Source organism: Phasianus colchicus, chromosome 10 (genome assembly GCF_987193195.1).
Source record: "Phasianus colchicus chromosome 10, bPhaCol1.hap1.1, whole genome shotgun sequence".
Lineage (NCBI taxonomy): Eukaryota > Metazoa > Chordata > Aves > Galliformes > Phasianidae > Phasianus > Phasianus colchicus.
The window spans coordinates 1,697,209-1,723,016 of NC_143445.1; the positions used below are offsets into that span (position 1 = coordinate 1,697,209).

The 25,808-nt window shown below is 40.4% G+C and overlaps 1 protein-coding gene and 1 long non-coding RNA gene across 8 annotated transcripts in view; one reads left to right on the forward strand and one right to left on the reverse strand.

Annotated features, from left to right (window-relative positions):
- Window positions 1-25,808, forward strand: part of LOC116236404 (glypican-5-like) — a 432,491-nt gene that overhangs the window by 289,509 nt on the left and 117,174 nt on the right. For all 6 annotated transcript variants that reach the window (XM_090146956.1, XM_090146957.1, XM_090146953.1 and 3 more), the window contains one exon: window positions 19,649-19,799. In XM_090146956.1, the coding sequence (XP_090003082.1) occupies window positions 19,649-19,799 (151 nt within the window). The remainder of the gene's footprint in view (window positions 1-19,648; window positions 19,800-25,808) is intronic.
- LOC116236405 (uncharacterized) lies at window positions 9,200-13,887 on the reverse strand. 2 transcript variants are annotated; one of them, XR_016469522.1, is made up of 6 exons: window positions 13,849-13,887; window positions 11,530-11,679; window positions 10,624-10,932; window positions 10,105-10,315; window positions 9,673-9,738; window positions 9,200-9,397 (listed from the first exon to the last, which is right to left on the reverse strand). It is a non-coding gene; the product is annotated as an uncharacterized LOC116236405 (long non-coding RNA). The 2 variants fall into 2 exon arrangements; XR_016469521.1 differs by lacking the exons at window positions 9,200-9,397; window positions 9,673-9,738 and having other exon boundaries at window positions 9,820-10,315.

The following is a 25,808-nucleotide window of genomic DNA, read 5'->3' on the forward strand; positions in this document are numbered from 1 at the left end:
AAAATGCATCATCACTTACTGCATTGCTGTACTATGAAGTCCTTCACAAGGAGGTATGTTCTCGAAGGAATAGGAGGAAAGCTTTCAGTCTTGCTTTAATATACCATATTTTGCACTTCGTATTGAAGTCTGATGAATGAGTGCTGATTTAGAATTCCTTTTCACTTCCTGCTACAGCTCACTCTATAAATCAGATGGATAGGACCACAAATTGGGTCAAGAGAAACAGGACTCCAGAGCCCCATAGAAAAATGCAATGGGGGAATTAGCGTCACCAAGTCTTGTGCTCATTTTTAATATTTAGTTACATTCCAATGGAGTCGAGTGGAAATAAAAAGTCAGATTAATATTCAGGCAGCCACTGTGAAAGATGTCTCTTGAACTACATAATACTTGAAATTTTACAGGAAAAATATGATCAGGGTAAAACAGTGAGTAGCTAAAGCTTTCCAGTGGTTTGAGTAATACAAGTAACCAAGAGAATGCTGGGCTTTTTTAAATTAGGAGTATGATGGCTTTTCTTTAAGAAGTAATTTAGTAGGCCATAGACTTAGGATCAGCTTCATGAAATAGTGTTTTCAGGCCCAAATATCTCCATTCTGTGGCACAGCGATCCTCTGGGGAATATAGAACGAAAAAAAATGATGTATTGCTGTATCTAGAGATTTCCAAAGAAAACATTAAATTCATTGAAATCTATGCAAGGAAAACACTGAGCGCCTTTTTTTTCACTGTAAAATAGGCTAGCTTCAAGAATTCTGAAGGAATTATGGCTCCTTATTGAATGATTCTCTAAGGGTTTTTTGTTTGTTTGTTTGTTTGTTTTTCTGTAACGAATATTCAAGAAATACTTTTTATCATACAAGCAATCCAGCACTCACACCAGCAAAGGGGAGCACTGCTGGGCCCCTCTTCCATCTTATGCTACCACTTCAGAAAACTGAATCCCCACATTTTTCTCAGAGCCGAGTCAACAGGAGCTCCCGTGAGGTGAGTTGTTCTGTGCATTATCTGCCTCACTGACAGACATCACAGCCGCCTTTATCAGAAAGGAGCTGGCAGCTATCTCCTTGTTGGATCGGATGCGAGGAAGGTAATCAGCCCTTTGCATGGGCAGAGGGTTCAAATTGTACATGCGTGCATGGAAGAAGGCAGGGGTGTGAAATTCAACATCTCTGCCAACAGTCTTGTGTGCAGTGAATGTCTCTCCAGTCCTTGAATCCAGTGCCCTGCTTTTATTGGCTCTGGGCATTGGGGTCCTGGAACAGTACTGAGGGAAACTTGCTGCTCTTTGTCAGCAAGAACTGATGGACTCTATAGACTAAATATAATAATTAATAAGAAGAAAAGAGAAAAGCAACAAGAAGATAAGTGGAATCCCATGTCAGCATATCAAAAATATTAACCATCCCTAATTGGTTGAAGGCTGTTGCGTGGCAACTGGCAAAACTATATACAATATGTTGTTTGTCTGTATTCTCTCCGACTCTTTCTCTCTCCCTCTCTCCTGTTCATCAAATTGTCTGTTCAAACTTCAAATAAATAACTGTAATAAAAAAAGCTAAGGCAGATTCTTACAAACTAAATGAGCCTTTCAGACTCACAAAAGTCTGAAGTGCTGGAATTTTTTCCTTGAAAGGGTTAAACACTGAGATATTAACAAATCATTTTGTCCAACTAGCGTGAGCTTCAAACATGCAGTTGCATGCATCCAGAGGTGAAATATCTTCAAAGAATACAGCTGGCCTGATTGATGAACATCAGTCTGCCAACCTGCACAGATTTACATGAGTGCTTACACTATCTGTTAGGCATTTCCTGTACTCCCATGATTTTTTTAATGGGAACTGTCAAGGCTTACAAATGGACAGTTTTCCTTGCATTTCCTCCCAGCTCTCTGTAAGCAGTCATGCAGATGTAAGGCTCACACTGGGCTGCTCATTGTGCAGTCACAGCCTTGGAGTGGCAGCTCTTTGCAGGATCAGCAGGACCCAGTACACAGCTGTGATGTTTAAAGACTATAAAGAGCTATGTGGGTGATTCAGCACACTGACAGCCGAGTGTTGGTGTGTCTCTGCTGCAGGGATGGTGGGAGCTGTACTTAGTGAAACCTCGTGGCCAGCTGTGGGCACCCCTTGTCCGATGCTGTGCTTCCCTTCCTATGATCCTTGTGAGCGTGAGCTGGCTATCCAGCAGCTCAGCATGGCTCTAAGAGTTTGACAAGCATTAGCATACACTTTGATATTCATGTAGATAGGTTGTGATACTGCAAGGATAAATCAAGAGGTGGCAGGTCTCTTTTGGAAGTTCATGTTGTGTGGGGCTGTGCTTTATACTCAGTGAGCTTCAAACACGCTCCTGACTTGTGAAGTTCAGTGCATTTATTATCAAGTGCGGATGCTGCTTATCTCCTTTTAATACTTAACATCTTCAAGATTTGGAATGTTATTCTCTACTTGGGACCAAAACCAGGTCCTGCGAGGGTGCCCTTTCCCTGCCAGACAGTGTAGTGGGAAGTTGGGAACTGTTTTATAAAGCTTGAAGTGAGTAGGAGCAGCATGCAGGGGTCTGTATTGAGACGATGGAGGCGGGCTAGGCCTTAGTCAAGGTAAGGTAGTGTGATCCTGGGTGGGAAGGATGAGGAAAGGACAAGAAATTTTGAGATATGGGGAGGAATTGTAGTGCACGTCTTTGACACAATTCTTGGGGAAAAAAAGGGAACCGAATCCTTTTCTCTCTCACAGAGATATTCTCTTAAACTGCAAAAAATCCAGGAATATCTCTGTGGTCAGGTGCTGGCAGCAGCAGAAGGCAACAGTGTAAAGCAGCACTTCAGTTTCTTAGAACACAGTGAAGAATTAATAATAATAAAGGCTCGTGCAGCACACGTTCAAAGATTAATGCTATAATAAGAAAGCAAATGTTTGTATAGGTAGTTCAGTGAACAGTTAGGGTATATTTTGCCTACATTATTGTCCGCTGAGAGCATTTCTTCCTCAACACTTGCTTTTTTTCTCTTCTGATTAGCTCTCTTACCTGTCCATGCTGTACAGCTGGAGCACGTATTTGGACAGCTATGTTCAATCTGTTTTGGAATTGCTTAAGAGCTTGACTAAATCCTTTGATCTCTGTGCACAACCAATGAAATAATGTGCTTGACTGCACAAATCAATCGATAACAAGTTTGATTTAAAGATTAAGAATGTAAATGAAAGGAAACAGCAGATAGGTCTGCCTGTTTCTTTTTAATGTGTTCCTGCTTACTCCCCTAGCTGTCTGTGCACATTATTTACTATAGCATTGTGCAGTCTCCAAGTTTGCATAAACCAGTTTAATCACTAGGACTTGCATAGAGTGCAGCAGTGCCGTGGCCTAGTGAGATTGCTTTGAATGATGTTAGTGAGGAATGACGGTGCAATTTGTTACCAAATTTTATTGATCGGGCCTGCATTTCTCAGTTGCTTCCTGAGACTGTAATGGCCATGGATGTGCATCATCTAAGGGCACCTCTGTCTTACGTCCTCTAAACCTACGTGTTATATCACTAGGGAGGCTGGCCTTTGGTAAAATCTCTGAGGATAGGTGTCCCATCTGAAGGTGGGAGTCTTTCTTGGGAATGTAAGTTTCAATTTTAGAGAAGACATGGGGGGAAAAAAAAACACAACAGAAAACTCTGGACAGAAGCCTAATTGCAGTGATGTATTTTTAATGCTCCATCTACCTAATGATATTCATGCCTTGTGGAATAATTCACTGAAAATGAAGTGCAGCGCTAAATATTGTATCTCTGTGGTGTTAACCAGACTTACATCCTTGACTGATTAAAGGTTTAGAAAATGCATTTAAAGAGTTTTGGGCCACAATGGAAATGTGTTGCCCACATACCATGTATTAACAAGATCGTCAGAAGGAGAATCCCAATATATGCAGGCAGTAAGTTGCACTCCCTTACATTTTATAGATGCGTCATTTTGCATATGAAATGTTCTCTTTCACGTGTGTGTCACTGGCACTGGCACTAAATAATTCTGAAGCAGTTGAAACTAAGAAGGGAATGATGTCTGAATGTGTTGCTAGAAGAAATCACTCGCCTTTGATGGAAGGAACTGAGTTAAAATGTGCAAAACTGTAAGAAACAAATCTGACATCTCAATAGAGAAGTGGATGGTTTCCATTAAGCTTGCTAAATCTGCCTTTCTCAGAATACCCAATATAGTCTTTTACGCTCTTGATTTTAACAGGCTTTATAACAGGCTTTATCAAACTCCATCTCAACCATATAAATATGTAGCTAAGATATCTAAAATATTTAACAGATGTAGAACAATAGAGAGACCTCTACAGCGTACAGCAGAGGCTTGGTCCAAGTTAAACAGCTATCGTGGATTTTAAATGTTAAACACAGATCAGAAGATAGATATTATCCCTCACTGTACGTAGGCTGTTCTAGCACTTGAGCAAGAAATGGAAAAAACTCTCGACTAGAATCTTATCTTTGAAATGAGTAACCTGAAAGTGCTTTGGTTCTGAACGTGCAAGCTGCATTCACTTCAAAAGAACATGTGAGCTTAAATCCTGCTGCAGATAGCAGGTACGCCTTAATTTAGAAGATATTATTCTCTACAAACTTAGTTCTAGCTAAAAAAAGTTAATGAAGACAGCAACTTCACATCAGGCTTATTTCTGCCATAGCTATGGGTACACATGGAAGAAAAGGTCAACATGAGTGCTTGCTGCCCAGAAAGCCAACTGTATCCTGGCCTGTTCCAGAAGCAGCATGACCAGAATGTCAGGGAGGCGACTGTTCTCCTCCGCTCCACTTTCCACTACCCCTTCAGCACTGCCTTCAGCTCTAAGGACCCTCAGGTAATAAGGACATAGAGCTTTTGGAGCAGGTCCAGAGGATGGCCACAGTAATGCTCAGAGGGCTGGAGAACCTCTCCTATGGAGGCAAGCTGAGGGAGCTGGATTTGTTCAGCCTGGAAAAGAGAAAGTTCTGCAGAATCTCATTGCAGCCTTCCAGTACTTACAGGGTCCTACAGGAAGGCTAGAGAGGGACTCCTTCTCAGGCAGCATAGTGATAGGACAAGGGGTAAGGAATTTAAACTGAGAGAGAGTAGGTTTAGATTATATATAAGGAAGAAATTGTTTATTCAGGGAGCGGTGAGGCCCTGGCACTGCTGCCTAGATAAGCTGTGGATGCCCCGTCCATCCCTGGAGGTGTTCAAGGCCAGTCTGGATGGGGCTCTGGGCAGCTTTGTGTGGTGAGAGGTGTCTGTGCCCATGGCATGAGGATTGGAACTGGAGGGGCTTTAAGGTCCCTTTTCCAATTCAAACCATTCAATGATTCTGTGCATAGGATTTATATTAGATATGCAGAGCAGACTGCCATGGTGGACGCTTTGCAGGGAGACAAGGAGAATAGACAGAACCAAGTTATATATATGAGATCAAGCATAGAGGGAGGAACTAACCCTAGAGTAGTTTGAGAATGAAATGGACACATGAACCTCAGGAAGCAAGGCAATGATGGAGTGAAGAGTTGGGATGAAAGTCTGAGAAGCCGTAGTGTGTATGTGTAGGATATGTATAGCTAATTAGAAAGATCTTTTTGGAAGAAATTTAATAGGAAGAAGGGAGATTTCACAAAAATGTAGCAAAAATGGTTGCTTCAGTCAATTATCCCTTCCTTACAAACTGTATAGAAAGCAAAACCATAACTTGGTCTGCTGACCATTAATCTTTGTGTTAGATTGTTACAAAGACAATACATGTATGATGTATTATTAACACAAAATTCCACATTTATGACACTTTGTTGTTGTGAGATAAATTCCCCATTTTGACAATAATACTAAGAATTATTATTTGTCCACTTCAGTGAGAGCAAATCCTTAGTAATATCTGAGTCTTTCACTCTATCAAGAACATTCTGAGAATTTTTAAAGATGGGAATTCAACTGCAGATCCAAAGAAAGGACAGGAGGACACTCCAAAAGTAACAAAGTTACTTTTTATTTCCATCGAAACTGCAACAGATACAGTGAGCACATAAATACTGTTTTATAGAGCAAACTCTTAGCTACAAAACACTATTTTTCAACATAGTCATCACCAATAGGTATGCCACTACCATTAGGTATTTCCACTAGCAATGAACAGGAGCCTGCATGCCACGCTTGTATAAATCTACTGCAGTGGAGACATTCAATGTCGATGTTGCCACTGCTGAAAAGCACCAGTCACCTCACTGTGCTTCATCTTCTGTTTGGTCTCTGCTGATTCAGTAAATGCTGATGAACTTCAGTGAGTGCCATTCTTTTTCACATTAATTCAATCCCATGGCTTTGCTCCAGTCTCACTTCCATGTCAGCCACCATTCTGTCAGACTGCCCCTCTGCTGCCATCTGTCACATGACAACGATGTGTAATGGGATATTGGTGGCAAGGTTCAACCTGTGCTGCCATCCCACTAACCTCTGACACCATGAGCCAACATCATACAATAGGAAGCACTGCATTTGGAGATGCCCTTTTATAAAACATATAAATGCGCTCCGAGGCACGAAGTTCACTTGCTCATAATAAAGTGCATTTATTTAGGAACTATGAGTCTAGAGAAACTACTGAAAGAAAATCCTGAGACAAATGTAATGCCATAACTGAACAATTATAAGATTAGAAGATTTAACATCCATTGTTGTGTCTCCTTTCATACTTCTGTTAGCATTCCTTCTTTCATTTCCCATTGTTAAACAATCGAAACATTGGTTGCTCTAATGTGTGACATAAGACAAAACATTTATTCATTACAAGACAAAGAATAGCTCATCAACAAAACATACACCTTCACAAATAGATCTGAGAGGCACAGCAGATTGGAGTAATTAAAAGTTTCTCTCAAGCACTTCAAAACACAGATACCTCAGCTCTGAGTTTCATATTAATCCAGCCTTCCTTGAAGATAAAATTCAAGAGGAAGGTCCTTCATTATGGCTCAGTATTGCCTTTTCTTTAGCAACAAACATGTGAAGTGAATATGAATTAGGATGCAATCTATTTAAATATTCACTGTATGATTTGCAGTATGTGTCAGGATATATTTCACTATGAGTAAAACCTGTCAAATGAAAGGGGTCAAGAGGAAATTAAATTTATAACATGGGCATAATTAAGCACCATTCCCTGTATTAAAATCACAGCTTTTTGTCAGCTGTTTATATACCGTAGAGGTGGTGAGATCAGACTTAAAAAGACAAACCCAGCATTCAAACAAGCAAGCCTGTCATCTACACAGTAATGACAGAACAAAAAGAGAGAAGGGAGGGAGAGGAACATCTTTTTAATTATTATAATTAATCATGTTTATTACAGAAGTAATAAGGGACCAGCTAGGAATAGCCCTCAATTGTGGCAGTAAATCCAAGAGTAGGCAGTTCCTGCAGAGCTTATACTCATAGACAAGATCAGGTAAAACTCTGGGGAAGGTGTCATAAACCAAAATGGAGAGCGTTATAGAGAAGGTAGACCTTAACACATTTTCCACAGGGCTCTTTGCCTGTTTCCCTAAATAAGTTGGCCTGGAAGATCATTCTTTCTGTATGCCTTTTTTGTGTGTGTTGTGGTTTAACCTGGCAGGTAGCTCGGCACCATACAGTTCTTCGCTCTCTCCCCTCCTCCCAGTGGGATGGGGCAGAGAATCAGGGGAAAAAACAGTAGAATTCATGGGTTGAGATAAAACTATTTACTAAGATAGAGAAATGAAAATGGATAATATTTCTGACTATATGTACATATATACACACACGAATGTATATAACAAGTGATGCACAAGCAATTGGTCACCACCCCCCAACTGATGCCCAGCCAGCACGTGAGCAGCAGAAGAGAGACATGTGAACTTTCACCCCCTTACTCCCACACTAGTGACTCTTTCATGTCCCAGTTGGGTTAGTCAGTACTGGTGTGCCTGGATGCTGCGTGTGGCCAGCATAGAGCTTGGCACAGTGGTGCCTGCATGACTGGAGAGGGAAAGGCTGGCATCGCGCTGGTGACGTCTGCTAGGAATGTAAATTTTCATAATGCCCTCGTGCCATCCCTTCCTTGTGTTTCATGAATTGTGGTTATGAAAATGCCCTGTGCAATACTGAGGCTATGCAATGCAACTGCTCATGCATGTGACTGAGAAGACAAGCAGATGGGAATCTGCCTCTGCTTAGATCATCCTTTGTCATAACAAGTAATTGTATCTCCTGAGTTGCATATGAACACGGAGTGTTTGTGGGGTTGAATGTACAGGAGGCAGGGCTGTTGCTGAGTTGATATGGAACCGAGACATGCTGCAGCTTGTTCATCATTTCACTGGTATCTCAGCATCAGGAAAGAATGCTGATCTGGTTCAATGCGTGCAGTTGACTGTAAAATTCTGTATTTCTCATTTGTAGCATTTTGTTTTAAACAGGTGTATTTTCTGGTTCTTGCTGCAGTTTCAGGCCATGATTAAATGGAAGCAAAGCAGGACATGGGTACAAAATGCCAGATCCATGACACGATTGCACCGATCACATCTCTTCCCTCACACAGAGGGGGCTGAGCCAGCAGTGGGCCAGGCCTGATGTTGCAGGGACAGGCCAAGGCCTCTTCATAAGTAGAATATGGACTTTCCTGGAGCTGTCTTAATCATTCCTTTCTGGCTTTTCTTGGCCACATTTCTGATCTGTAGCAGCGAATTGCTAACGAGCTCATCCCCACAGGGGAAGTGTGCTCATGGTCAGTGGTGAGACCATGGTTGATTCCTTCTCATTTCTACTGAGAAACATCTGCAGAAATAACTGCAGGACAAGGGGAAATGGTTTTAAGTTGAGGGAGGGGAGATTTAGGTTGGATGTCAGGGGGAAGTTCTGTACTATGAGAGCGGTGAGGAGCTGGAACAGCTGCCCAGAGAGGCTGTGGATGCTCCGTCCATCCCTGGAGGTGTTCAAGGCCAGGTTGGATGGGGCCCTGGGCAGCCTGGGCTGGTATGAAATGGGGAGGTTGGTGGCCCTGCATGTGGCAGGGGGTTGGAGATTCATGATCCTTGAGGTCCCTTCCAACCCAAACCACCCTGTGATTCTATGTTTCTATAAATAAAGATTCAGAGTCATTAAAAAACTGTGTGAGATAGCAAAGAGGAAAAGTGGTCGTAGCCAAACTTCTTTCCTCAGAGGGCTACAATGAGAGAAAGAGGTGAGGTGACCACAGTGGTCCTTTGCAGACCTCCAGTGAGTTAACAAAAGAAGGAATGGGTGGAAGAGGAGTTTCCACCTGTAAAATGTGATAATTAACATCCAAGCAGAAATGACCAAGAATCCTCATCCTCAGCTGAGTTGTTGACCATATTTGGGTGGAAAAGAGGGTGCTGTTAAATGAGAAAAAGAAAAAAAAAGAGATGAGTGGATCACACAAGCAGTGAAGAGAAGCTGAGCAACAGGGATCAAGGGCAAATGAAGTAGGGAGCAAAAGCAAAAGAGGGGGGAAAGCAGAATAGCTGAACAGTGTTTTGTGAAAAACTGTCTGCCAGCGGTAGCTCTCAGGCCACTTTGCTAGGATCACTTGCAACGGCTGTTAATCACCTATTCCATAGTAGTTCTCATTATTGTAACAGGAGCCAGCTCTAGTCTACGCCTCTCTCACCTTCAGTAGCACTGATCTCTTTTCTTTGCTTCTCTTGAACACAGCTTGAAATTCAAGAACTTCAGTCTACAGAGCATTTCAAGGGAGAAAAAGAGAATGTTTGATTTAATTTTAATTAAACAAAAAAAAATTTTATTGCCTGAAAAACCTTCAGAAATTTAGAGACTTTAGTGAAAATTATTCTAATTGATTAGGTGTGAACTTAGTCACTTGAAAACATTCTGGAACAACAAGTGAAGTTGTAAGTGTAAAACAACAGGACAAATGAGTGTTTCATGCATGTACTGAAACTGCTGAAATGGTTTCTGCAGTACGATGCTCGTAGCACAGCTCTAGCGCTCTATTCTGAAAATCTCAGCCCTCTGCGTGGAAACAACAGTTCCTTTATACTGTTTGAATAAGATATACAGAGAAAGGTTCAAAGCCACTTACATGTCAGGTAAATGTGGACCAGTTCCCAGTCCTGAATTACAGGTACAGTGCAGGTAGAATGCATTTTTTTCAGTGCACCATGACAGCTTTTGATCTTTGTGGTCAGATAAACCTGCTAGAAGCTTTTGAGAAGGCAAAAGGAGCAGCTGATAGCCCACAAAGACCTTTTTCCATTTAGCGTGCCTCTTCCATGCTTGCGTAGTATTTAAACCTGTGATGAGAAAGACAAAACAACCATTCCTGCCCTCCTGAAACGTTACCAATAATCTGCCAGAGCTGTCCATTTGCCCATACATTGGATTTTAACCTAGTTTCATAAACAAGCACAGCTTTCACAGTTGTGCTCTAGGGTGTCCCTGTCTGTCAGGCTTACAACTCTTTCTATCTATTTTTAATCCCTGAGCTAATGTTAGCTAAATGCAACAGATTTTTAACACCATGAGCAAAGGACAGTCTGGTAAAAAGACTGTACTGTGAATTCAGTCTTCATAAGACAGAGAACCTTCGTGGTTCACATACCTGCTGCTTTCAGGTACGTTCATCCCAATCTCTTCTTCCCTTTTTAAATAGAAATGACTTAGCAAAACCATTCAGTCATACATCCTCACATGTTACCATGGGATCATAGCATCTGGAAAGAGGGAGTCCTTGATTGTCAAATTCATGCGACATGAAATTATTTGTTTCATTAGAGTACTTGGCTTTCCCAAATGAAACAGTCTGGGTTGGCTCTTCACACAAAATCAGTTGGAACAACTCCACTGCATTCAGCTCGCTGGTTCATAGCAGCACAGGCTGCTGTCCTGTCTTCTTCTGTACACGTGTCACCTACAGAATAGTATAACAAATTTAGAAATATGATGGATTTCAGAGAAGTCCGATGGCAGTGAGGCAGCGTGATTGTTTACATGTTTTCCTTTGGGTTCCAGTGGTGATAGAACTGTTAACTTGAATAATGAATAATTTATGATTTAGCTGCCAGCATCAGTACATCTTAAAGGAATGACAGGCGTTGTTATTCATGTTCTTAACATGTTTCCTGTATTTTATTCCACATTGTATTTCAGTGCTTGGTTGCTGGGATTTAGAGTAGAGGACACTAAACAGAGCACTGCTTCTGTCATGTTTTAACATGAAACATCAAATGCAGAGCGTGAGTCCACTGAGCACTTCCAAATAATGAGAGACTGATGTTCACAAGTCTTTCCAGTGAAATGTCAAATTTCTCATACTATGAAAATGATCTTCGCCAACATAAGCTTGAAAGCAGATAATTATCCAAGAACATGAAACAGAATTAATATGCACTGGAGCATGTCATGAAAATTTCCTTCAGCAAATAGAGTAATTGCTGTCTCAGTACAAAGCAAGGAGAAAGGTTGGCTCTGTTCTTTTGATGATGTAGAGTAGCCACTGTTTACTTACCTAACTCATGAAAACACACAGCTTGTCAGAAGGATGCCATTCAAGGACTGATGGAGTGCATCCAGCCTCCTGATTGCAGGCACGTCTCAGTTCCTCATTCCCAAGTCTGATCAGACAGGAGATTCTTGGCTATTATTAGATACCTAAAACCTGATGAGTTAGAACTCCTGGTCAAACAGTGTTTGCAAACTATGCAAAACCCCAGCAAAAAATTAACACATTTTTTGAGCCACGTTTTGTCTTCAAGCACAGCTGGGATGCTTCATTCTTAGTCTAGAGGAAAGAATGGACATCATGGGATAAGTAGACATAATCTGCCCATACAGAAATCAGACAAGTAAGAAAATAACTAAAATGGCTAGTAGGAGAGGTTCTGGTTTGTGATTTTGATTTTACAAATCAATTTTCTAATATTAGAAACCAGCAGAATGGAAGCCTGGAAGAGAGCTGCTGAAATATCACATGCAGCTCATTGACACCATAGGCAACTTTTCAGTTTCATTCAGCCAAATCTTGCAAATACATGACAATTTTTGTACCCATCTTTCTCTTAGTAGAGTTCTTGCACAATGATTAACTGATATATAAAAAGCTTGCTTCTCATCTTTATATTTCTATGTTAGTTTTACTCTCAGAGATCTCTCCACATTTAAGGGAAAAATATATTCATAGACAGCAATCAGATTATCTCAGTCAACATTCAAAGAAGTCTCTTTTTCTTTTTTTTTTTTTCTTTTGGTCATTTCTTTAGCCCTTCTTTAAAGTTAACCCACTTGAAACTCACTTCTTCCAAAAATGGAGAAATGATGTCTGAAGTAATGCAGAACAGGCTCATTTGTGAGAGCATGGGAGATGACTTGATAGGCCTGGCTTGGTACCTTGCTGAGACACAGGTTGTTCATCTCCCAGCTTTTTGCCCTTGCTATTCCAGTCCTAAAGCAGGATTAAAATTATTACAAAGAATAAGTGCAGCTCCAACTTGTGATATCACAGTCCCCCATCTAATTTGTGCATGGATGCTGCACTCCATGTCTGTGTCTAGAGGTGTTGTAGCTCACAGTTTTCTTGCAGTGTGCAACAACTACTTTTGGCACTGGCACTCCTAACAGCCCTCTGCCTTTGAAGGTTTTGTGTCAAAAAGCCCCTTTCCCAAAAGTGAACTGTTTGGCAGAGCCAAAGAACTGTCTAAATGCAGCTTCTGCATACTCTTCACCAATAATGGCATTGTTTATCTTAGATTTTTGTTACAATTGCCTTTTAACTTCAACAAGATGCAGGAAGTCTCAATGTAATGAGAATTTCATTAGCTATAGGCTCTATTTTCAGACTATACATACAGCAGTTTAAAAAGCAGAGTTTATTTTTGGAGAACACTACAATAACTACCTAAAAGTGAAGGGAGTGCCTGTGGCAGGGACTAACCCAGATGTATGTATTAGGCACACCAAGCACTGGGTGAGTAGGGTATATTACATTATACCAAAAGTTAACTGATTTTCATGAAGTGAGGTACAACGTAAAGGAGGGATAACTACTTGCTTCCTTGACCTGTCTTAGTGAATTCAAAAGAAAGTGTCTTAATGCATTTTAAACAGCTGAAGTACTTGGTTAAAAGAGATCATTAACTAGAATAAGTCCTTTTTTATTTGTGCTTAGTTTACATAATTCACAATTAATACTTTCCAGGGAAGGTATTACAAATCTAAACTAGGAGCAGTAACCGCAGTATAAAGAAGGTGAGTCTGAGAAAGTCCATGAGAAAGAGTTTCATGTAAAAAATAGAGAAGTGATTACGGGATTCTTCCACAGAAATGCTAGGAAGGTATTTGCCTTGTAGGAATTCAGGTGCAATTTCAGAAAATAGCATTTTAGTGCTGTAATTGTGGGAGAGGGTGGGGGAGGGGGGGAGGGAAGGAGGACATGGGAATGACAGAGCAAAGCAAATAAAAGCATCAATTGCATCAGCTTGGGAAAGATGAATAAAGTTGAAAAGCAAGTCCTGACCTTCCCAAAGGTAATACAGCTAATACTGAAGCTGCATGGAAACACAGTGGGACAGTTAGTGAAATAATTAATATATTTTAAAGGGAAGATTTCCAGAACAAAGTAGAAAGGGAAAAACAGGAGGTAAAACACATTAGAAATGCATGTGTCATTCTCCCCACAAAGTGGATTTGGTTGAGAGTTGAAGTACACAGAATTGCACTCAGTCTGCATGTTCTTCATTGAATGACTGTATAATCAAAGAATATTAAGATGTTGTAATAATGAAATAAACAAGAGAGGCAAAGCAAGACAAAGAGTAAATAGGACACTTACCTGTACCCTGGGCTCACTCAGGAAACTCCAGCAAAGTAGATCTCTAGAAGAGATCCTTCTCTACTGGTAGTCAGCTCTTAAATGGGAGAGCTGCAGCCAGGCTCCACCCCTTCCTGCAGCACAGGTGAATTGCCTTCATCTGTGCTCCTATGGCTGACTCATTGCTCACCTCAGGTGATCAATCAGAGGTTCAGGCCGTGACTCAGCAGTTCCCATACAATGACTTAAACCAGAAACTTGTCAAATTTATTTGAAAGCTGGGTTTCTGGGAGCTGCAAAGTAAGAAACCAGTGTAGAGTAGAAGTCCGTAACTAGTTACAGATCTGGCATGGTTATTCTACGTGTGTGCCACTTCAGGTGGAAGCACTTCAGATGATGTGGGAAATTTAACAGTAGAACAAACCAGAAGAAGGCAGAAGAAAAAATGGAAAAAGAAAAAAAAAAAGGGCTCCCCAGATGCAAAGTGTAGCTAGAGTGGAGATACACCAGGGCAGAGGAGGTATGGGGGCTGTTGGTCCCCATTCTGTGGGCACACTTGTGTCATTTGTGCTTTGCATGTGGCACTTGTGCTTTCCATGTTTCCATGTGCTCAAACAGGGCCTTCCCCATCAATTTGTACACAAGCAGCATCGGCATAATGAGAAATACAAATCTCAGCGCACATAAATACAGGCTACTCAGGCAAAAGGGAAAATCATAAAACAAAGGCATCTACCACTACTGGTCCAATTCCCAAAGTGGAAAAGGTCTGGTCAGGAGAGATGGGAATACAATTCAAAAACCATGGTAAATCGTTAACCATGTTGCATGAATTATGCATAGCTGTTCAATTAAATTGTTCTAATATTGCACAGGTGACTTGTAAAGCAAGATTTTTTAAGCAAAGGTTATTATATGAACCTGAATAAATCCAGCAGGAGGAAACCTTGGAGGTGTCATTTCTTCCAGAAGGTTAACTGTCCATCTTCAGCTAAAAAAGGGATCCAGGAGCTGCATGAAGCTACCTGAGTTATACTGCTGTCAGAAGAAGCTAGAAAGGGATAATGCATTGTGGCTTCTGGATTTCTCTGAAATGAAAACCGGGGAAGAACAAACCAAAGAAAATGTCAGATAAGATTAAGACAAATAAGTTCATTTGGCTTATTTATGCTGTAATATATGAATGCTAGATAAATGTGTAAAGAAGGAAGAATAGCAACTGCCAGATGCTTTCAGAAGGAAGCAAAGAGCATATGTGGAGGAAAATTAACCATAAATGTTATCTCAAAAAAGAGGACCTCTTGGAATAAGCACGTCTATGGCAGTTATGTCTCAAATCTGTTGTATTTGTTTTGTGAAATGACAGAACATCTGCTCAGTCACAAGGCCCCAGTAAAATGCAGCTTTATGCCTAAAGCAGTGTGTCAGTCCTTAAGAAAAAATGTATATAAAAAGAGAAAAACAAAGGAGCATTATTTATTTCAGTTGTAGTCATTTCTGACCTAATAATGCTTTTGAAAGGATTTTTAGTTTTATTTTGAATAAAGAAATGAATGACAGGACTGAGTCATTTATGACTCTTTTCAAGATTAGGCTTTGTGCATTATTTGGGTGGAAGCTGGCAAAGTGCTTTGTTCCTGAAAATCATATTTATGTAATTGAAGTACATTTTAGAAGACTACTTCTTAGCTTGCAATTTCTAATTTCAGTTTATAATAAGCCACTTTTTGTCAGATAGATGTGCTGACATGAAAACTGGAAGGAAGTTAGATTTTACCTCAAAACTGTCTTTTCAGAAAAGAAAATGATTCCCACTGAAATTCTATAGAAAACTAATCAAAAAGTTCCTCATTAAACTATTAATATATGGGATTTGTCTCTGAATATTCCAGGCACACAGTTTTTAAGTGATTTTATTCAAAAAGCGCGTTCTCTTATATTTTCACTGCTGTATTCACTGACCTGAAAACCCTAAAACTGTGATGCAAATTTTAAAATCTGTCTTCTGACAAAATTAATATTACTCTACAGCTTACAGCAGTACTGGGACTGATGTACTTTAATATCTTTATCAATTATATTGACGGTGGGATTGAGTGCACCCTCAGCAAGTTTGCTGATGACAGCTAGCTGAGTGGTGCAGTTGACGGGATGCCATCCAAAGGGACCTAGACAGGCTGAGCTGTGTGCCCAGGCAAACCTCATGAGGTTCAACAATAGAGCACAGCCCTGCTGAAAAGGACCTGGATTGTACTTGTGGATGGCAGCTGGACAAGAGCCAGCAATGTGCCCTCACAGATCAGAAAACCAACCGTGTCCTGGGCTACACCAAGAGAGGAGCAGCCAGCAGGTCAGGGAGGTGATCCTGCCCCTCTGCTCTGTGCTGAGGCTCACCTGGAGCACTGCATCCAGATGTGGAGTCCTCAGCACAGGAGAGACATGGAGCTGTTGGAGCACGTCCAGAGGAGGGCCACAAAATGATCCCAGGGATGGAACACCTCTCCTACAGGACAGGCTGAGAGCTGGGGCTGTGCAGATGGAGAAGAGAAGGCTGCGGGGAGAGCTGAGGGCAGCTGTCACTATCTAAAGGGGGGCTGTAAGAAAGAAGGGGACAGCAGACTCTTAACATGGTCTGTTGTGGAAAGGGAAAAGGTGAAATGGTCAGACTTTTAAAAGAGAGGAGATTTAGATTGGATTTAAGGTGGAAGATTTTTACAATAAGGGCAGTGAGGCACTGGCACAGGCTGCCCAGAGGTATGGTGGATGCCTCATCCCTGGAGATAATCAAAGTCAGACAGGATCAGGCACTGAGCACCTGATAGAGCACTGGGTGTCCCTGTTCATTGCAGGGGAGTTGAACTAGTTGGCATTTCAGTGGTCACTTCCAACTCAAAAGATTTTATGATTCTGTGAGTTCACATCCTCTCAGAAGTCTCTGAATTCTGAAGGAACTCTTTAGGTGATCAGGAATATGTGTGCTATGTCATCAGGTATTAATAGGGGACCACTCTCATAGGACATCTTTCTTCTCCATGAAACCATGTCAGTAAAACGTTGGGTTTTTTTTTACTTAAGTTAGGAGCCTTTGCTGGAGTAAATAAAATGCATGTGTATAATCTTTATCTGACTCAGAGCTGAAACAGATACTAAATCTTTTCCATAGAAAGACTGTAAAGTTTCTCAGAAACACTTTAGAGTCTTATGAACCTAATCCACAAGCTTGCAGTTTGGAAAAATTCTGATTCAAAATAGTTTTCAGTTGGGCTGTGGAAATTTTGCTGAGCTATTTCCATGAGCTTTTCAAATATGCTTTGTCTTTCAAATATGACAAAAACTTGAAGATTTAGATTTTAAGCTGTTAGGATTCCAGTATCTTCTGGAATCTTGAGCAGCAAATACCTTCTGCATTTCAGTGCTCAGCCTGAAATCCATTGCAGTTGTTCAATCAAAGCATCAATTCTCAGCCCCAAGGTAGGTCGCTCCCAGGCTGGAACTATTGAGCAGAGTTGCCAGAGATGGTTGGATTGCATTACGCATCAGCAGGCGGAGTGTAAGTCACCAAGTATATAGCTTAAGAGTAGCGCTTAAAAATGTAAGTGCCATCGTTGATTCTAGTCACTGCTTTCTGCCTTCCAGTTTGGGGAAGGGACTGCTGTGTGCTCTCTGGCCATCTGGGGAAGGCTGGAAGCTCTGGAGGCTGCTCTCTTCCCCTAGGAGAGTTGTTCACATGTTTCAGCAGGTCATGGCTGTCTCTGAAGAGGTCTTGAAGATGGATAGCAGTGTTAAAGTGTGTATTGAGGACATTCCCTGTCCACACTCATCTTCCAGACCTTGTAGAGCTGAAAAAAAATGTAAAGGACATTGTCTTTCTATTACGATTCTTCTAGAGCACCAGCACCCTGTTTGATCCTGACACAGCCTGTGCTGTTTCAATGCAGTCTCAGGACTTTGAAAGGGTGTCTCTGATTCTATGAGGAAAGGAAAAAGAGAAAGGCTAGTATACACTTAGCTATCACACTGAATCAGTGCTCTCACCAACATCATGGGGCAGTTGTCAAGGGACAAATGTTCCTAACTCACACTGCTTCACCTCCGGGAATGTGTTGATTTATGTATAAGCCAGTATGTGTGTACTAAGTTGGGTTCTTGATTAATGATAGTCATAGATCCAAAAGCTGTTGATGGAAAAATTGTTGAAAAGATTTGGGAAGTGCTGTACAAGGGGGAAAGACTAAGTGGGTTGCACTTGAGCTGGTTCTGAGTTGTGATGTTGTGCTTCCACATCAGAGTTCTGTCTAACTTGACCTGCCTCTATAGGGGCAAGCCAAAGAAGAGCTGGGTCAACTTTGAATAGCAAAGGGGAGATGAAGGTTTCAGCTGTGTTCAATTTCTTTTTGTCGTGCAGGCCTTAAGAACACAAAAGTATGTAAAGTGCTGCAGGTGCGCCATGTTGAAAAGCTGAGCTTTTCTTGGTCTTTTTCCAAAAGTGGTACACACTTAGTTCAAGTATTTACTTGTTTTAAGCAGGGGTCAGATTGAGCCATGAACGCTGAATGACATTTTTGAAAAGAAGATTGCCTTAACAGGCAATAAACATTTCTGCTCTGACTGGCAAACAATCATTAACAACCTTCATTAAATTTTACATCTGTTCCATTCACCACTTAGCCATTTCTTTTCATTCTGAAAGACTATAACTAAGAATGAATGACCCTTCTCTAATACAGTCAGGACTTGAGAAATCTGTGAAAGAACTGAGTTATCTTTCTTCCTCATAGGCAAATTTTTCCAATTGTTTAACAAAATGTTGTTTTGTGTAGTCATGACATCAGTCAAGAGACTGATGAATAGCAAGGCTCAGCATTAGTCAACTTGTTTTTTAAAAAAACAGGCATGCAGTAACAATTAGACAGTGTCTGATGCTCTTCCCCACTGAAATCCATACCCTGTCCTCTTGCTTACTGATCCTCCCACTGCAAAGTGGTTTACGTCTTCAGAGTAAGCAAACACATCATTTCAGTGAAAGGGTGAAAAAAATCCCCAGTTCTGCCATAAAGAAGTTGGTGTCTGTAGATCAGGGTCTCTGCCATGCTCTCCAAGCTCTCCAAGCACTTATCATCCCCAGAGTGGAGGATGGCAGCTCAAGGCATCTGAAGAACAAAGAGAGTACCCCAAAGAGCTTCCCACTGCAGAGAAATGGCTGCATTCACTGCCATCCATCCAGCCCACTTGTGTTAGTCTATGCTCCAGTTCCTCCAGCTCACAGCGCGCCTCCTTTTTAGTGTGAAATCTGCTTGAATCTTCAAAGGAACTACATTTTAAAATGCGTTTCCCTCAGTACCAGGGATAATCACAGTTCTCTGGGCTAAAACGGATCACAAAGTCTCAAATGTATCTACAGCACTTTACAGAGAAATGTGTGTGGTAGAGGCTATTGGGCAGCTCTGGCCAACTTCAAACAGTGTTACAAAGTCTTTCCATTTGGTTAAGATATACTGGTGTAACAGGAATAACATTTAATCATACCTTGTCATACCATATGGGCAGACCTAACACAAAGCTGATGTTGTGTTTCCAATCAAAAGTTTGATGGTAAGGGTTGAGGGTCATCTGTGGTGGATATATTTTGATGGTATAGTCTTTTACTCCAAGAATACAAAAATACAGTAGAGCTAGAATCAATCTATAACGTGAGAAGCAATTCTGGAGAGAATGTGAACATGCTTGTTGCTTTGTAAACCCAGCAATCCAGCTTGGTCACCAGAAGCAGGAGCTGTGTAAATATTCTTACCATTGTTGATTCTTTGCTTTTTCATTTTAGCTGGATGCTGAGAAAGCAAAATTAAAACTGGAAAGATGGTCTTCCCGAGATACTGGCAGTGGGGGAGGAAGAAGTGAAGAGTTGGAGACAAGTGGGGACTGTGATGATGAGGATGGCTGCCAAGGATCTGGTGACAGGATTCACACAGCAGGTAAATGCATTTTCTCTGGACACATACAAAGTTTAGAAATTCCTATGTGTCACAGTTAGGTGGACAGAGCTAAGGTTTGCACTGCTCAAGTTACTGTCAAATTTCTATCGAATTCAAAGGATTTCAATCTTATTACATGAACAACTGCAGTAGAACTAGAATGGTACAGATAGTAACACAGTACAATTTAACACTTGTCCTGCAAATAAGAGACTTAAATTTAGAGTGAAAAATGTCTGTAAGGAAGTCTGGATCATAGAAATATGGGAAACTCTTTCCTAGATACTGTGGGCACTTCAAATAAACAGAATATTAATGCCCATGTAGACTGTACTAAGTGTTAATATAGGTATTGATTGATTGCATAATCATACTGAAGGATGATCCAAAGAGAATTTTGCTGAAAGTATATATTCTCGAAAAAATACCTGAAGTACTGTTTTTAGTGGTATTGAGTAGTTGGATAAAGATTATCCTGGTATAAAATATCTCGATAGCCTCAGATATGCATTCTGCAATATTTATGCTTGTAATTACTTGAGTGATACTTCATCAAGCTTGGAATCAGTGTCAGAATCTAACTTCCAGCAAAATATTGACAATTTAATAGGTAATTTCGTACTGTAATAAACCATCAAGAGGTGCAGTGTTTTCTACTAAGCAGTTGAAATAACTGATATGTCGTATCTGGAAGTTCTGATTCACATCAGGTCATCAAAGTGTAATTGTATTAATTATTGATAATTTATGTAAATATATTTTCACCTCTGCCAGTTCCCTCAGCACTCTCGGGTGAATCCCATCGGTGGTCAGGCAGTGGAATGGGCTGCCCAGGGAGGTGGTGGCGTCACTGACCCTGGAGGAATGTTTGGATTTTGTGTTGAGGGACACAGTTTAGTGAGCAATAGTGGTGATAGGTGGATGGTTGGACTGGATGATCTGGACGGTCTTTTCCAACCTTGGTGATTCTGTGATTCATTTGAGTGAACAAATATGTGAAATACAAGCATAATAGTGTTCAAACATAGTGCTCATTAAGGTGAGATAAAACGCAGGTAAGCTTTAAACTGCTATTTCATTCAGCAGAGATAAACATACGCCTCTTGTTTATCTTCTTACCACTAGTAGAGTGAAAGAAAGTATACCATACTCAGGTAGGACTTGCAAACTACATTTGATGTAGGCTGCGTTCAGGACTTTGGTTGTTCCTGGTATGAGTATTTGTTCAGGAAAACTGAGCTTAAGAATGTATTTTGAAATATGTGCAAAATGTCAATTTTATCTTACAGTACTAGGTTATAAATATCTACAATACGGTATTTGTTGTTGAGCTTTATAATCAAGGTGAATGAGGTACTATTACATAGATATGATTCTTAACATTTTAAAGTAGCTGTGAGTAACAGATCAGGTTGAGATTCTCAGTGTCTATTCACCCATATTTTTGAACAGAAGAACTTTGATGCAATGTTATTTTAAAACTATTTGCTTAGCTTTTTTTTCTTCCAATTTTTGTTGTGTTTTATATATGAGCAATTAAAAGATTGCTAAGTTTTTCAGCCCCTAGAGATCTGTGAGTGTAAATACTATAAATAATGTGCTTTCCTCTCTATGTGGTATGATACAAACAATAGCCAGGTGCTAAGTACTCTTTAATGAACTATTAAACTATAAATACACTGTTTGGGGAGGATGTGTATGCATGTTTACGCACAGTGGTAGATTTCAGATGTTCAAAAATAAAAACTTGAAAGCTTTCAAGACTAGGCTTGCTGCTGGTTTTAATAACGGTAAATAAAGGAAATGCGTAATGTCTCTTCTTTCCTTTTTGCTTGCAATCTCTTTAAATAAAACATTCTATGTTGATATCATCCTGGGTTTAAAAGAATTCTATTTATACAAATAGCTGTTTCATAGTTTAGTAGGGTTTATATCCAATTAAAAAAGAAATCACAATTAATTGTAGAAAATAGTATAGATTCATAACAGTAAAATATTTCATTGTGCAGCAATAGTACTTCTGTTTCCTAATTAGCTTTAAAATGCTATACTGTGTACAAGCCACTAGCAGTAAATACGTTTGGCATATCTGGATACAATTAAGAGATAAAATGGAGTAATCTCATTATAGAACTTCTTTGCTTTAATAGAATGTTAAAGAAATAAACACTGGATTAGATTAGTTGCATTTCCTCTTGCTGCATGTCTGTCAGATGATGTTTCTCATTGTATATCCTGTGAATTTGTTATGTTTCCTAAACTTAAAAGCTGTCAGTTCCATCTGACTGTTGTTTTGTAGAAGCGGAACATGCCAACATTGATTATTCTGTGTTCACTTTAAATATACAGTAAATTGAGACGTGAATTGAGACTAAAGCTAAATCCCAAATAAAACCCTGATTTGAAGCTCAGAAAAGTCAGTGGGAATATTCTTACTGACTGCAGCAGTCTTGGAGCTGTGCAGTGCCACCGATCTCATCAGTGAACACTGTAACTTACAGTCACATTCTGGAACAAAAGGAATAAGAAAGGAATAAAAATCCTTTCCAAACATAGGCGTTTTGCCAGAGCAATGATGCTTTTAACAAGTTCGTGGAAAACAGAAAAGAAGGAAAACAATTATCAAGTTCTGAAATACTGCACTCAGAATCCAGTGCAAATTTGCTACATCTGTAATTTCTTTGAAACCTATACGAAAATGAGACTTACAATTTATGTGTTGAGTTCCACTTTAAGCATAGCAAAAGATTCAGAATCATTTAAAATAGTTTCTGAAAACATACTGAACACTTCCTTCCCGTCTTCCTGAGACAAAAAATCCCTTTTCTTTGACAAGAAGTTGGCAGTTTTGCCAACAGCAAGGCTTCCATCACCAAAACATCTCTTCAGAGCTATTGAAAGATCCCTCTGGACAGAGAATATTGCCATCTCTCCAGTTTGCTTTTTCCAGCTACTAACAGGGAGTCTGTCTTCTAGGTTTGGAACTTCAGTGTGCACCAGGTGGAGTGGCTTTGTGCCAGCCAGGTGCTTTGTATGATCCCTGTCCCTATTTGGTGTGTGTTGTATGCTGTGTGCACTGAACTCTCTGTTCAGCTCACCTCATGGATATTAAAGTCTATGTTTCAGTTCCTAGTTTAATATCTACACTTGGGTAGATATTATTTAGTACTTTTCTTTGCTTTTTTTACCAATAAAACTTTCTTAGCAAAATCATAATTACCTAAAAAAAAATCACTATTTGTAGTCATAGTGGGCTGCATTATCTATCCTGTATCATATGTGCTTATCCAATTGGTTTCATACAGACAAGATAGACACCCTCTCCAGATGCCAGCAGCCTCTCAACACGTTAGGTAGGGTAGGAGGTACTTAAGCATGTCGAGCTCCATCAGGCCTTACCAGTTATCAGAACTGTCCCTTCTTGGGGAAAGCTGGGGAAACATTAGATTTCAAGCAGATCCATGTGCTTGTTGGAAAGTGGCAACTTTTTAATGATAGCATCTGTTAATCATCTTTGAACAAAGCTTTGTTAGAAGAGATTTAAGAGGAACAAATCCTGAACATAGATGGGGAAGTAGCTGTGCAGTTTGGACCACTTTAGTCATGCAGGTTTCTGGGTAGAAGTGCAAAGCAGAGGCTTGGTCTGAACGTTGCTGGACAGTGTGATCGTGTAAGTATGGTCTGATGTGAATTTCATTCACAAAAGGACTCACAGAATGATGTGAGGGCCTATTCTTAAATAGGACTGTGCAGGATACTCAGCAGTGTACAAGGCTCAGCACAATGCAGGATATAGCTGCTGCACTGTTCACTAGGGGAGGGATTAGCATCCTGCAGATCATGAAAAAGTGCAGCAGCAACAGATTCACGTTGTACCCTACTTCTCCTCTCTTTAGTGAAAAGGAAAATAAATGCTTCAGTCTGATCAGTGAGAAGTGGGAAGGAAGTCCCTGCAGGGGATTTCCCACTCCCAGCTGTGCTGCACAGCTGTATGTTGTTAAGAAGCCTGATCCAAACAGTGACTGCCAACAATAGATCTCTCTTCAGAGAAGTCATCATGTGGTTTTCCATTAAATAAGGTTTAGAAGGTCCACCAAGGTTGGACCACAGGCAGGGACCTGGTTTAGAGGGAACCCCAATACCTCCATGCTGTAAAACAAAAATTACGACAAAAATTAATCCAAACTTCTGTCTAGATAAGCCTGAAATAACATGATGGAAAGTCAGAAGGCATTTAGCAAGTGTGAGATCGCAACTGTCTTCACACTGGCAAGGCATCCAAACAGCACAGGTTAAGAAGAATATCTCTTTTAGCCTATCTTTGGGCCCGTTCCCAATGGAGCAGAGTAGGCAAAGCTAAATGTCTGAGATACAGGAACTGCCATCTTAGCCTTAAATTTGCCCATCAGTGGGTATCATCTATCTATGATAGATCTATGCTTATGTAATCCCAATAAAAAATTTATTCTGTACTTCTAATTCCCTCTTAAAGCTCCCTTGAGTACATATTCTTTGATTTTAAATATCTCTCAATAGAATATACTGCTTATTCTCAATTTCATTATTCAATCTACAGCAAGTTTAGTTCACCAGCACGTTCAATCTGAAAACATGGCTCCAACCCCTGGCCTTATTCATGGTTGTTGAGGCAATACACGGTGTTACTGCATCTTTCTGCTTTAGGCAGATGTGTGGGAAGTGTTGAGTTCCAGCCTGAAACACTGATGGACCACCTGGAGAAAAGAACTGGTCAGCCCTGGGAGCACAGGTGAAGGCAATTTACCTGTGTGACAGGAAGGGGTGGAGCCTGGCTGCACCTCTGTCAGACCTCATTTGAGGGCTGACTGCCCCTAGGGCAGGATCTCTTTCTGGAGATCTTTCCTTAGTGAAGCGTTCTCCTGTGAACCTGGAATCTTCTGACATCGGTAAGTAATCTTCCCTTCTTTTATAGCATATTTCTATCGTGCTACTCCTTCAATCTATTGCACCTTTGTTGTAGTATCTTTCCTGTTGTATTGATCTGTCAAATTGCTATAGCAGAATACCTGAAGGAATTGTCCTGGTTGTACGTTTTCATCTTCAGGGCATAAAGGAAGCATTGGGTTTTCAATCCAGAGTACCTTTTTAAGTGCAGACAAATAAACTTTCTTATTTTTTCATGTCTTCTGATGTATATCTAGTCTCAACAGTTATGGGAAGTTAATGTATTTTTCCTCACTGCTTATGAATGTTTTCATTATCTGTTGGTTTGGTGGTGGGGTTGGTTTTTTGGTTTTTTTTTTGAGTATCAAGATTATTTTACTCTTGATTATGTTCTCATTCTTCCTATTTCTCTGTCTTGTCTAGGAATCAATACTACCATATGAGCTGTCATTTTTAATCGTGCTTTATTTCTATTCATGATGTTACAGGATGCACTTACACTTGTATTTATCCAAATAAGTAATTGTAAAGCTGCTGACTTTGTAATTATTAGTACGAAACATCAATATTGTGAGATCATAATATCTGCTGGCAGTCAGCCACGCTCACGAAGTTCTCATTGCTACACAACTTCTCTTCTTTGCAGATTATCTTAGCTCTCAGAAATATGACATTTTTAGTATCTGTCTCCCAGTCTGGAGAAATCTCTCCATCATGCCTTGTCCCTGGCCCATGGCCTTGTGTAGCCGTTCCCTTATATCCTTTGTTGTGCAAGATATTTTATCTCCAGTTCTGCTTTAGATAGCCTATAAAACCTGTATTGCTCTTAGTGTTAATGCCTCATTACATCTATAAAACAGCGTAGTAACAATTTAAGCTGTCATGTAAGATTGATCTTTTAGGTAACTCACTGGCTTCCGAACTTTATCATTTGGGCTAGTAGGGATGGGCCTCTGTCTACAACGCCTGTGAGGGGGCGTTGGGCATCCTTGGGGCAACAGAGGAACCTCACAGCTGCAGAGTTCTGACTTGGAGTTGTGTTGAGAGGTATAGTTTGGGAAGAGGTATGGGAACAAGGAAGACCAA